At 42.8% G+C, this 14,063-nt stretch overlaps 2 protein-coding genes across 2 annotated transcripts in view; one reads left to right on the top strand and one right to left on the bottom strand.

Annotated features, from left to right (window-relative positions):
• wwc3 (WWC family member 3) overlaps positions 1-6,655 on the top strand; it is a 32,617-nt gene extending 25,962 nt beyond the window's left edge. Inside the window, exons 15-23 of the mRNA XM_022759087.1 lie at positions 14-209; positions 319-489; positions 2,852-2,967; positions 3,083-3,230; positions 3,317-3,481; positions 3,666-3,758; positions 3,839-4,069; positions 4,161-4,288; positions 6,149-6,655. Of these exons, the coding sequence (XP_022614808.1) occupies positions 14-209; positions 319-489; positions 2,852-2,967; positions 3,083-3,230; positions 3,317-3,481; positions 3,666-3,758; positions 3,839-4,069; positions 4,161-4,288; positions 6,149-6,215 (1,315 nt within the window). The 3' untranslated portion in view covers positions 6,216-6,655. The remainder of the gene's footprint in view (positions 1-13; positions 210-318; positions 490-2,851; positions 2,968-3,082; positions 3,231-3,316; positions 3,482-3,665; positions 3,759-3,838; positions 4,070-4,160; positions 4,289-6,148) is intronic.
• Positions 6,656-8,564: 1,909 nt separating this feature from the next.
• On the bottom strand, positions 8,565-13,757 carry LOC111231802. The gene is made up of 10 exons (XM_022759041.1): positions 13,621-13,757; positions 12,624-12,710; positions 11,809-12,464; positions 11,599-11,641; positions 11,436-11,500; positions 11,253-11,350; positions 9,563-9,631; positions 9,221-9,337; positions 9,001-9,075; positions 8,565-8,687 (listed from the first exon to the last, which is right to left on the bottom strand). Exons 2-10 carry the CDS (start codon positions 12,686-12,688, stop codon positions 8,565-8,567), a joined length of 1,311 nt encoding a protein of 436 aa, XP_022614762.1. The 5' UTR covers positions 12,689-12,710; positions 13,621-13,757.
• Between the last annotated feature and the right edge of the window lie 306 nt (positions 13,758-14,063).

Below are 14,063 nucleotides of genomic sequence, written 5' to 3'. Positions count from 1 at the left end.
TGTTCATATTCAGGTATGTGAAGGTGCACTTGATTCCACTGGACGCCGGCAGGGCCTGTGCGTTTTACTGTTGTACAGCGTTGGAGCCGCAGTCCCAGATGAGTTTCAACGAAGGCTTCCGCATTCCTGTCCCTGCAAACGCCCTGGCGGTGTGCGCCCTGCAGCTGTCCGTCTGCTCGCTGGGACCTCAGGCTCAGGAGGAACTACTGGTGGGTCTGGAAGGCTGAGCAGCAACTCAGAAACTCCGGCAGCGCTGCTACCGATGAGGGAGAACGAAAACTAACATTAAATAATGAAGTTGTCTGTGTGTTACTGCAGGGTACGGCCCAGGTGAGCCTGGCAGACTGTGAGGGAAGCGCAGAGATGGTTTACCACTGGCTGCGAGTCCAGATGTTGGGCGGGACAGAGGTGCCGAGGCCTGAACAGAAAAGCCTCAGCCACCGAAGACACCACGATGGGCAGGAAGATGAGCAAAGGCCCAGAGCCATGGTAACAGCACAAACATATATTTGTACAGGAAATTACTGCAGAGTCAACTTACAGCATGGCAGCACTGAAAGTGATCCAAGGTTTCGTCCACAGGGAGGGGGAAATACCGACCACAGGTCTTTACAGAGAATTTAACTGAACAAAAATATCAATGCAACACTTTTGCTTTTACTACCATTTTTCATGAGTTGAGATAAAAGATCAAAGAAGCTTCCCTAGAAGCTTAAAACATCCCACTTGTTTCATGACCTCCATAGTCACCAGACATGTCGCCCACTGAGCAGGTTTGAGATGATCTGGATCTGTGTGTATGACAGTGTGATCCACTTTCTGCCAATATCCAGAAACTTCACAGTCATTGAAGAGGAGCGGTCCAACAATCAACAACCTGATCAACTCTGTACAAAGGAGATGTGTTGCACTGCATGATGCAAATGGTCATACCAGATACTGAGACTCCGACAAAAAAGCACATCTGTAGCCCAATTCCTGTGAAATCTTTTTTCAAAATAAAACCGCACATTTTAAAGTGGCCTTTTATTGTGACAAGCCCAGGACTCACCTGTGCAAAATTCATGCTGTGTAATCAGAATCTTGATACTTCACATCTGTCAGGTGGATGGAAATGGATTTAATGACATTTGTGAACAAAGTTTGAGAGGAAGGCGCCCTTAGTGTCCTGGGAAAAAAGTCCTAGCTCTTTCATTTCAACTCATGAGAAATAGGAACAAAAACAAAAATGTTGCATTTATATTTTTGTTCATTGTACAATCACATCATACAATGAAAATAATATAAACATAAATCACTGTTACAAACAAAATAAATAAAAAATTGAAATAGTAATAATACCTTGTGAATAAGAGTGAATTATTGAAAGAAGCTCCTGTTGTATTTGTAAAGGACTAATGTAGCTGTCGCTTAGCAACAATAAATGGCGATTAGGGTTGTCACTCTACTAGAATTTCAAACTCCATACCAAAACTCGATAATCGATACTCGATACCATTTTCGATACCATGGGAAGAAAAAAATGAGCCTAACCCTTTTTTTTAAAATAAAGATTAGAACAATACAACAAATAACAACAATGACACTATTTTTAGGTTGTTTGAGGTAGTGCAAATATATATATGACATGTAAATGTATTCAGCTACAGCCCTGTTTATTGTCTGTGCTTCTCGTGACTTGCCACCATGTTTTCGTTGCTGAACAAATAGAGTTGTCGGGTAGGCTGCCGCTGTTTCTGTCTAGTTGCTGGTCGACTTTTCCCAGCTTCAGTCTGGGACTTTAAGAGAAATATAACACTAACACAAATAATTGTGTTATCCTGTTAAATTAACACTGTCTATTAACGTTACAGACGGGCAGGACTGATAAACTTTGCTGCCTAGCTCCCACATTAAAGTTAGTCGTTTTATTAATAACCATAGCCGCTAGCTTAATGATAACTTAACAGACGGCTAATTGCTAATAGTTAAACGGCTCAAGATAACGTGTGCTGCCGGCCAGGTAAAATAATTTTTTACCTGGCACTTTTTCTTTTTTCATTTTCCACTAAAACAGGTTGCGATGGTCCTTCAGCAGCAGCACTTGCCATGTTAATGTAGTTTTATGCTGGCGACACCAGCTCATTGTTGTGAATGTCAACTAGCGTTGATGTGTTCAGCTGCTAGTGAGAGCAGGGACCGTGTGCCTGCCTATCTGCAGTGCTGCTGTATGAAGTTGTGTCAACTGGAGGAGGCGAAGACTGTTGGTATCGATACTGTTGCAAATGAGTATCTAATCCGATGCTAATTTTTAGTATCGATTAGTATCTGAGTATCGATTTTTTTTTGACAACCCTAGTGGCGATGTACCTTCTAAAACAGATCCAGGGGGGAATCCATATAATACAAATAAGATAGGAGGTAAAATAGAAGCTTGGGCTACACCACAAAAACACTCATCCAGCTGTTCGTTGTGAGCACTTATAGAAGATGGTTTCATTTTATTTTTTAGAGGTGAAAGTATCCGGTAGTTTTTCTTTCATGTCTTTGTCATCATCCTGTGACTGCTCATCCACCTGCTGACACATTACAAAGAAAAAATCATCACCATCCTGAGGTGTTACAAGAAAAATAACTATGTTGTATTAAAGTCCTGCATTAAATTGTAAATTCTGTCAGGCCCTTTGGAGGAATTCCCCTTCATGCTGTTGCTCAGCAGCTTTTTGTAATGTAGGTGTGGAGCTTGTTAAAGTGAGTAATTGACAAGAATGTGTCTGTGAAGCCAAACACGCCTTCACACTTTGCAGCTTCAACCCACTCACAGGAGGGTGTGTGAAGATGGTGTTTGATAGTATTTTCTGTGATATTATAGGACAATGTTTGCTCTCTGCTGTCACGCACCGCCACCACCACACAGGAGCGGCACACAGAGCTGGAGCTGCAGAGGCTGGAGAAGAAGGACGAGCCTGGAGAGGCGGCATCTGAGAGGTGATGACATTTCCTGCTCCAGCCAAAGTCTCTCCTGTCATTCACAACATTCACTTCTTTCTGCTCCCAATGTGTGTGTGTGTTTGTGTTTTCATGCCATGGGTGTTTTTTGCAGGAGCTGGCAGGCAGAGTCTGTGGACAGCGGCTGCAGCAACAGCACTGCATTCACAGCTCCCTGCTCAGAGGGCCTGTGTGCAGAGGGCATCTGCATCACCACTGGAGGGCGCTGTGATCAGACAGCCAGCCGACTATGTACAGTGAAGGTAGAGTGCACAGCAGTGTGTAGTGGCTCATTCTCATCCACTCGCAGTGTGTGGTGCAGATGTATTAAACTGCCGTTGATCCACAGGTGGAGAAGGCCACCATGACAGAAGGCCTGTTCCCAGAGCCGGTGCGGGTCCGGCCCAAAGAGAGGGGAGGACGCTGGGGTCACGCCTCCCCCTTCATGCGTGGCAGCACCATCGTCCGCTCTCAGACCTTCTCTCCTGGGGCTCGCAGTCAGTACGTTTGCAGGGTGAGTTTCTAAAAAAAAAAAAAAAAAGGGAAAACATTTGTGACGCCCTTAATTGTCAGTCTGTGTGGACAGCAGGCTGTTATCAGTGCTGCTGACTGACATTTACGACTCTGCTTCATGTTTCTGGACTGACAGCCCTGTGTGAATTCCTTCTCTACATAAAAAGACTGATTTTACCTTTCAGTTGTATCGCAGCGACAGCGACAGCTCAACTCTACCAAAGAAATCACCTTTTGTCAGAAACACGTTGGAGAGAAGAACATTGCGATATAAGCAGGTACAGCCTGTCGCTCATCAGGAATACATGTAGGAGTGTGTTAAGTGTCTAGGTTCTGAGTTGTGTTTGTGCGTGAGCAGCAGTCATACCGCTCCTCCCTGGCCGAGCAGCCGACCCGTACCTCCCTGGACCTGGAGCTGGATCTCCAGGCCTGCAGGACGCGTCAGAGGCAGCTGATGGAGGAACTGAGCGCCCTGAGGGAGCTGAAGCTGCGACTGGAGGAGCCGCAAGCCAGGGAGGCCACCGAGCTCCCCCACTGGGCCCTGAGAGACGAGCGCTTCCGCTGCCTGCTCAGAGAGGCCCAGAGACAGGTGAGACTGGAGGCAGGCTGCTGTAGGAACTTTACAATCCACATGAGCTTTGGACTTGTTCAGCAGCAGCTTACTGTTTGATGTTCTACAGGCCAACCAAAGCAAGCAGGAGCAGCGTCAGGAGGAGGCGGTGGAGAGGAGGATGAGGAAGGCTTCCAAAGAGGTTCTGCAGATGAGGGGGCAGAGTCAGAAGGAGCCCCTGCCTGTGCAGACATTCAGGTTGGAACTGTGCTGACTGCCGGTCAGCGTTCATACCTGATTAAAGTCACAGTCAAACTTCAGCTTCAGTAATGTGACACATTTACAATTAAACCACAATATGTAGCTTTGATATAATTACAAGGTGAAATCCTTCACAGGCCTGTTTGCCTCCACCCACACCCCCATCACCCGCTTTCACTCTGTGTCAAAGCACAAAGGAGAAAGTAGTAGGTCAGACCTCAGCCTAGTTGAACTGTTGAAACCTGCATTGTATTGAATTACATCCCTGTCTGCTTGAAAGCATTCATCTTCTGCCCTGCCTTTACTGGAGCTTTGCTGTGCCTGTTGGCACGTCACCACCACCTGTCAGTCAGAAACTATCTCCAGAAAGGTCTATTGCATCATTTGTATCCTCATACACAAATACATAATTGTTTTATCTTCAAAAATAATATAAACTCCCAGCAAAAAAATATAGTTCTAAAGGTCCATATAGTATAAAGGTAGATTTCCATGTGTTTGATTATAAAGCAGGTCTAGATTCTATATTAACACTGTGAAAGTAGCCAGTAGTCCACAGAGGCTTAGAGCCTCCTCTCTTCTGATTGGCTCACCAACCTGTTGTTACTAGAGCTCCAGAGAGAAGCCTGAGAGAGAAGATGTAAAACTTCACTGAGATGGTTTTTGGTTCTTAAAACCACAAATATATCTTCTTATGGATCAACACTTCAAATAAAATACAGAAGAAGAGGAAAATATGAAGCTATAAATTTAGGCCAGTATGATATTCACTACCAGGGAAAAGTTTTACATCGCCTCTATTTTTCCAGTTGTTACTGAAATTTGCATATTTCAATGGCTCAGTGTTAATGATATTAAAACAACAAATAAATAATAAAGATTAAAAAAAGGAATCACGGAATCTTAAATCTGAAATTTGACTGATTCAGCAGCTGAACACAATGGAAACTTTGTTCAGAAGGTTCCTCCCAACTCTACTGCACTAATAAGTTCCTACTGTGTGTCACTCGTGTCCAGTTCATCTCAGACCAGCTCCATGGGTTTCAGGTCTGGAGACTGGTCTGGTCTTCATCATGCGAAGCCTCCGTCTGGTTCTGATCTTCTAATGTTGTGGCTCATTATGTTGCTGTTCCAGTCTGTCTTCATTTGTTACTGGCCTGTTTCTCACCAGTCTGACAGCAGCACACCGTCCTACTTCCTGCAGTACAGTAATTCTAACACTAATACTACTAATAATAATAATAATAATAATAATAATAATTATAATAATAATAATGCATCAGAAGGTGCAGTAACACAATTTGTACAGACAGAGGGTTTGTCAGTCATCAACCTGCGGGAAATGTTAATTTCACTTCATTTATTTCCACTGCTGCAGGAAAACTGATTTAACCAGTTTCTTCATCCCTGAAAAAACAGTTTTCTATTACATTTATATGATATGAACTAAACTTTTCTTTTACCTTTGGCAGTTTAATGTTTACCTGGGTACCATTGAAAGTTTTTTCCCTGGACTTGAACTGGGGGTGCTCTAACACTTAGACCCGTAGTGTAGGGTGGCCGGTGTTTGCTATTTTGCTAATAGAAAGAGAGAATAGAGATTGTGATATATTCTGCACATACCAAGAACTGTTCACACAGAGACACAGGATTAGAACTTGGAACATGTATTTTTTTTATTTTAATGTTCAAATCTCGTCATGTCTGAAGAAAACATATTCACCAAAACATTCATGGTCCTGATGTCGGCACCTGAGACATGAAGCTCCTTATTTGGTGGAAGTGCTGTTAACGTCTTTATTTTACTAAATAAAATGGGTGTTTGTGACAATAAGTTTTGTTTTCTTCTGTCTGCAGAGAGAAGATGGCTTTTTTCACAAGACCAAGGTTCAACATACCTCCTTTACCAGCTGACGACGTATGAGCGCTCGCCTCTGTATTATGTGACTAAACATGAAGTATTTGTCGAATTATTCATGAAGTACAAAGTTGTTTCTACGGAGGACAAGGAGGGCAGGTGACACGCAGATGATGGTGAAGATTAGAAGGTTTCACATTTTCAAAAGTGTTTGTGCGGCTATTCCTCTAAACATGAACACACCAGACACACACCTATTGACAACGGCACAACTGTTCATTTCCTTTTTGATGAAGATGCCTTTCATGAGGAAACCGTAACTCTGTACTCTGAGTTACTTCTGTTGTTTGTGCTCACAAAAAGGCTGGAAGACGGGAACAAAGTCGGTTTGGACAAATTCACTGTACTGTAACTTATTTTATAGTACTTTTCCTTGAAGGAAATTTAAAAAAAAAAAAAACGCTTCCTGCTTTTTAAGTGTATTTTGTAGCTTGGAACAAATAGCACTTCAGTGTTTTTACATACAGTAAAATGGAACTATTGTCTGATTTTTGTTTCCTGTTTCCTAATTCTTAAGAGTTATTTACATAAAATGTCACTTTGCAATCCTTGTAATCCACTTTTATTACTGATGTTATTGTCCTTTTGTTATGTTATTAAAATTAATATTATTTCATGTACTTTTCAATATATGGATGGATATATGAAACACTGTATTCAGATTTTTTAATGATGTCTGTATGAACATCTGCAGTGTTACCTCTTGTGAAGATAAAACCATTAAACCACGTCTCGACGCTTCGCTGTTTGTCAGTTATGATTCGGATGCAGGTGAATTTCCTGATCAACCTGTGCTGGGATGAAGTGCTTTCTGCACACACAAACATTTTCTTTGAAACGTGTCGCAGCGTTACACATGATTTTTCTGCAGCCACAAACAGCTTGTGATGAGCGATGACCCATTTTTAGTCTGAACTCGCCAGTTTCTCGAGAAGCCCCGGCGCACACTCAACAATCAGCTGTGTCAGCAAGTTATCTTGATACATCCTGTTTGAGCTTTTCCACATAAGCCACCAGCCGCGGAGGAGAGACTACATGTCGCTCTGCTGTGGCTCTACTTCTCTAATCTCAGGCTGAAGTGAGACAGACAGAGAAATGCAGCTTGCCATTTCAAAAAAATGTCCACCTAGCCCTGCAGGCAAACCACACTCAGGTCTCTGCTTGTCTACGCGTTAATGTCAGATTTGGGGCCAGCTTCACTTTGTGTGTTTCCCAGAGGTGATTATTAGGTCTGTGATGGAAACCAAAACACAATCGCACTGTTTAGTTTTAAAACCAAATCCACAGAGAACAGTTCCAGTGCAGAATCAAAATTTAATTCAAATTTTAAATGTATAACATTGACTTTTGTATGGTGTTTGTAACAATGTACATTCGTTTTTACTTTAGACCGTTCTTTACAAATACAAATACTGTGTTCTTCACATCACTGCATATTGTACCGTGCTGGTTTCAGTGGTTTCATTAGTGAACTGAAAAATCTATAACCCTGAATTAAATACTCTGTCAGGTTAAATCCTCCCTGCTCTGGTGATGCACCAGCCACTTGTGATTTGTAGTAAATGGGTAAAGACAAAGTGATTAAAGCACCTTGTTAACAAGTAAAAAGCACCCGTTAATGCAAATTATGAAAAAAAGAAAAGTTTTTACCATAATTTAATATTAGATGTGTGTAATTGCGGTGTGGCCTATAACTTGGGTGTACAAAAAAAATCACAGAAAACAAAACAAAACACGCTGTAAACAAATCTGAATCTGTCTAATTTAAACAACAGCCACCATGCACCGAGCACCAGTAAAAACAGAGTAAATGATGTTTTATGCTATTTTTCACTCACTCCATCCAGCAGCTGTTTGCATTAGATACACTGCAATAAGAGAGGGCGATATGAGTGTGGAGAATATCTGTCAGTGTTTACATATCAAATGAAAGCCTGCTGGTAAACAGTCATCAGACTATTCATCATATATCAAATTATATAACAGGTGCAAGTGTGAGTCCCAATAAAATATGAGAAAGCATTCATTTGCAGGGACAAATTAAACTTATGAACTTGCCAGGCTGTAAAAGTAATCAGCTTCAACCAGTAAACATCACTCGTGGTGATCAGAACATGGAGAGGTTCAGGTTGAAACATGCAGCGTGATGCACAGTGATGCAGTGAGTCTGTACGCCTGAATTTCACACCAATACTGGCACTGCATGTTATTTAAAGAAAAATACAACAACACATTACAACAATTTACAATCGCTTCACAGTCACAATCAAGTAAAAATAAAACACCCTGCTCATATTTCTATTCACCTCAAAGATGACTGGTGGCTCTGTTGGTTCAGTCCAGGTCTGAGTTTCTCTATATGGGGATGGAAACAATGGTCGGCAACTCCCCAATCGGAGGAGGATTGTACTTCTCGACCCTCATGAGCCTCCGCAGAATGTCGTCCCGGTCGCGAGGCCATCCGTACACATTTGTGTTCTGAAGCCAGTTGGTTTAGTGACACTGAGATCATGTCACACACACACGCACACACACACACACACACACACACGCACACACAGCAGAACAAGCACATCATGAGACTGTTGAGGTTTTCAGTTATATCACAGATGAAAATCCTCATGTTCATCATCATTGTGATTACGTACATAATTATAATTCAGAGGGAGTAAAATGGGGGAAGAGGGGCGGGGGGAAGGCACATCACAGTTTGCATGCTCTCTCTCTCTCTCTCTCTCTCTCTCTCTCTCTCTCTCTCTCTCTCTCTGGTATCATGCAGCATGAAACTAACCTTTTTAGCTCCGGGGAACAAAATGGGGATGAACCTGAAATTCTTACTTCCGTTCTGGATGAACTCATTTTGGAGCTGAACAACACACAGAACAAAAAAATCAAACCATCATCATCAGAAAGTGATACTGATGGGACAGTGACTCATAGATAGATAGATATATACTTTATTCTATCCATCTATCTTTGCATCATAATCCAGTCTCCATGTGGACTCTGACCTGCTTGTGTATGTAGACAGTGTTGAAGGTCCGCTCGTCGTTCTCCAGGCCAACAGGCGAAGCCGTCACCGTCTCGTAGTACTTGGGACTGATGATGATGATGATCAGGTACTCTTTCTGGGTGAGGGGACGACATAACCATGACTGCTTGTCAGTAGATCTACCTGTCAGTGAGCTGGTTTCATTCTTGTGCTGCAGTTAAACCAACTCATAAAACATGTTCCCTCTTGCAGAAAGAAAGAGCTGGAGATGATGTAACACTTCCTCCAGTTTGACACATCACAGCAGGTTTATCTCCTGAATTTTAATCAGTTGAACTTAGAAAAATCTGAATGTGTTTACCTCACTGAGGTACCGCTCCATGAAGTCGATCTTGCTTATGCTCCTGAACTGCTGCTCAAAGATGTCGATCTGAAACAGACAGACATCAGTCAGAAGGTTTCAGCCAACAGTCAGATCTACAGCACACAACAAAGCACACTCTGATCAGTATCACTACAGGTCCTGTCCATTGAATACTGTTTTATATATTTTAATCAAGATGAATTGAATCCAATTAAAAAATGTTTGACTAATTTCACTATGAAATTTTCCACATTAAAGAACCAACTGAAACAAAAGTCAGAGCATCCATCATCAGTCAGATTACATCCTTTCTTTTTTGTATTGTTTATGTCAGTCTTTATTTGTGATAGTCATGGTGACACCAGTCTGTGGAGATGCTCTGCTTCTTCTCTGGTGATTCCCTCCAGCTGCTCTTCGATGGAGCGTTTCTTCTTGTTCTACTTCTGCTTTAACCAGGATGTTCTGCTGGATTCAAGTCGGGGACAAACTTGGCCATGTCATAGTTTTCACTTATTTCTTCTTTAAAACCTCATAGTTATTTCTGTGTTTGGGAAAGTGTCTCTCCTGTCATGCATTTTTTATCTTTTCACTGAGTATTAGGGTGAACACGATGCCATCTCTTGCGTGTGGCATCATTTTTCAAGGACAGCCACTGCTGCTTCTGTTATTAGTACTACGGCCGCTCCTGTATCTCCTCACCACTCAGCTCATGTTCAGTATCTGTGAATGCTCCTGTTTCTTCTCCATCTTCATCAAGTCTCTCAATCTGGTTTCTTCCAGCCGGTTCCTCACCATGTGGATCCATGATGCATTAGACACAACACAGATCAGAACTGAAGAAGCTTCACTGGCTCCTTTATAACCTTGTTCTTGCAGCATTGACTGGAAATCACAGGTGTACTCACCTTGCATTAAGGTTGGACTGTATTTTCAACACGTGTCAATGTTTCCCTAACCTGTTTGTTTTTCATTATACAGTATATTAAATCTAATAGCCTAAACTTGAAGTTTTGAATCATTTAACATTTTAGTGATATTGCAGGAGTGTAGTTTTGTTAAATAGTGTGTTTAGGGTTTAGTCAAAATTTGGTTTTTTGACATTTATTCTATACTATATAATATACACCATACCCTTTTATGCAATAGAAGCAGCATGTTAAATGTGCAGTGACAACAAACCAGTCAACTACAAGGTTCAAGCAAGAGCTAAATCCTTGAAGCTAGCCTCAGCTACCCTCAACTGAAACCCCTTGACTATTCTATATATATCAGTTTGTATATGTAATGTCTTGGCAATTTCATTGTTATCCCACATAAATAAACCCAGTCATAAAAACAGACAAACTAGTCCTGCTAAAAAGCTCTAACATTAGATCAGCAGAAGAGCCAGAACAAGTAGGGTTCATGTGTTGGTGTGAATTTAAAAGAAAGCCAGAAGAGCAGCTGAAAGAACAAACTTTGTCTAAGTTTCTACATCAATGATTTTTTTGTGGTAAATTCTAAAAAAGCTATAAAAAGACTTGTAAACATTCAGTCCATCTGTAACCGTTCATCTGGTCAACTAGAAGATCTAAACCTTTTATCTCCATTGTCTCTCTCCTGGAGTCGCTGCTCTGTGTCTTTGTACGACAGCACAGTCTTTATTAACTGTCCCTGTACTGACATGAGAAAAGATACTTGCACATACATGTGTATCGAAGCCGTTGTGTCGCAGCAGAGCAACAAAGTTGATGATCTCATTGACGTGTTTGTCGTTGTCGGCTTCATAGGTGACAAAGACCCTCCCTGCAGCCAGGAGAGATACATAAGTGATGAGAGAGGAGGACAGCAGCTTGGGGAGTAATGTGATTACCTGCAGATCAGCACTTACTCTGCTCCAGAGACAGCATGGTGCTGTAAGGTGGGTGCTTCTCTTTAGCTGGAGCATTGTGACCACTGCACAGAGTTAAAGATCATGTGAATTACAATAAGAAACATGCAACATGTACCGTGGGACTCACATACTGTATGTCTGGTGTGAGGCAGAGACTCACATGTGTGCGTGTCCAGCTCTAGGAGGTCTGCAGTCTCCTGGATCTGAAGCAGCAAACACAGAATTCAGAGAAGTCCTTTATGAGCTTTCTGATTAAGATACATTAGCATGATAAATAAAATAAAAGCACTCGTTTACTGTTCATGTCATGACTGTAACTGATATACAGTATGAGCCTGTGTCAGGGTCATAAACAGATCAGCAGACTCACAGCGAGGGCTGTACGCTGGGTGGTACTGAGGCCCGGGGTGGTTGACCATAGGCCCCCTGTTGAAGGTGTCTGCAGGGCACTGAGCACAGCAGGCGGCTCCCTGGGGTGAGCACGAGTATGGAGACAAGGTATGGTGATACGAGTTGGCCGAAGGCGGGTTGGAGCGCAGGGAGAGCGGCTGCTCCAGGCTGCTCATGCTGGTGCTGTGTCTGCCGGGCAGGGACAGGAACTTGTGCCTGGAGTGGCAGCTCTCTCCAGAACAGCTGGAGTAACCTTTCTGGCTCATACAGGACGACAGGCTGTTGGGATACCCCGACCAGCTGCTGGCAAAGCTCGGGTGCAGCCACGACCCTTCAGCATGGCTAGGGAATGGAGTTGGCTGACCGTATCCAGCCGGCAAGCCACAAGAAGGCTGGTAAGAGCAGTAGCTCGGGCCCAGATGAGGGAGAGTGTGGTTGTGTTTGTGTTCCTGCTGAGTCTGTCTGCTGAACAGGGAGTCATCAGCGAAGGTGGTGAACTCTGGAAGACAGCGGAGGCCATCATGGTTTAGGGTGGAGTCTGGCATGGCGTCCTGTTCCTTGGTGCTCATGGTTTCATCGTCCTCTTCAGGCGTGTTGTGGTGGCTGCTCAGGTATCTGCTCAGCTGGCTGATGTGACTGTGAGCAAGAAAGACATGTTGTAAGTGACCGGACCAACGAGACGACCAACATTTCTTATGAAGGTGAGACATCTGCTGTGGCTGGTTAAAGCTACATAAACAAATTCACAGTAAAAACACATTCGCTTGTGTACTGTGTATTTGTTGTCATGCTCACCTATTTGGTGCTGAAGCTGGGAGGCTTGACGTGGGCAGCATCATTGGGCCTCCTCCTCCTGACATCCATGTGTGTCTGGTTAAAAATCTGCCAGAGACAACAACAGCTTCATCCCATATGCAGCTTTATTGACATTTAAGAGATTGGTGAACAGCCCACACTGCTGCTGGTGACTATTTGATTTTCATGAGAACAACATTAGTACATGAGTATCTCCCACACAGGGGACTTTTCTCTCACAGGCCTGGTGGTTAATTCTCAGTGTGTGGAAATTAAAAAAAGGATGACTCTCACTAACACACAGATAAAACGTGTCCCTGGATTTCTGAGTAATAACTGATTAAAGATAATGAATAAAAACTGAATGCTCACTTTACTTTTCAAAGCACCATTTATAACACCAGGTGTTCACATTTCCCACATGTTGCATCCAAACACGTTTTCAGTGGGAAATAAAATGGTGAATTTGTTAACAAATGTCTTCATATAAATCTACTTCGTATGAGTTTCGGACCGTTTAACCTCAGCTCAGGTGGGTTTTTCTTCCAACACAGCCCGACAGTTCCTGTAAATGTAAATACACTCATTAAAGGCCTCTGTGGTCGCGCACACTCACTGCTGTTTGCACTTTCCACTGTGTGACTGAGGCTGACCCAGATAATGTCTCCTCTGCTTTTATATCGTGCTGACTTCAGGCACTTTAACACGGCTATAGACACACGCCTCCAGTCATTGTTTAGTGTTTTTACATTATTACCTGTGTTTTAATAAAACATGGTTTAAACTGTAAACTGCTATCGAGTTATCAAGAAGTTTTAGGTTTTGATAGTTTTTAACGTGTTAAAGGTTTTACAACCTCTGTTAAATGACCTGTAACCAGCTGTTTTGTTAAGAACATTTAAAGTACACGCGCGCGCGCGTGTGTGTGTGTTAAACAACATGACTGTGTGTCAAAGTAAATAATCATGTAACATGTAACGACTTCACGGTAACGTACCGTCCTCACGTGTCCCACAGGTAACCTCCGCTTCCTCCGCGTCCTGGCGTCCACACGCTCAGAGACAGGCCGGCACCCTGGAGGTCTGAGGGTCAAACACACTGGACCAGCTTCTGCTTCAACTCATTCACACTTGTCGATTTGTTGAGTCCCGAGAAAAATGAAGGTAAGTTTGTACAACAGTTTGAGGCTGAGCAGCACCGCCCCGCTGAGAAACCCCGCTCTCTCTCTACCACAGTGTGTGTGTGTGTGTGTGTGTGTGTTAGACAGATGTCTTTGTATTGTTGTGTTGACAAATTTTGGTTTGAAACCATAGTTGTGGGGACATTTTGACGTTTTCTCACCAATTTAAATGAGGTTCACACTTGATTTTAAGGTAGGGGAATGAAATATGTCAGTGTGTGTGTGAGTGAACGTGTGTGTGTGTGTGTGTGAGTGAACGT

This window comes from Seriola dumerili, unplaced genomic scaffold (genome assembly GCF_002260705.1).
Source record: "Seriola dumerili isolate Sdu_G_001 unplaced genomic scaffold, Sdu_1.0 BDQW01000319.1, whole genome shotgun sequence".
Taxonomy (NCBI): Eukaryota; Metazoa; Chordata; class Actinopteri; order Carangiformes; family Carangidae; genus Seriola; species Seriola dumerili.
This window is presented reverse-complemented; position numbering and strand designations above follow the sequence as displayed.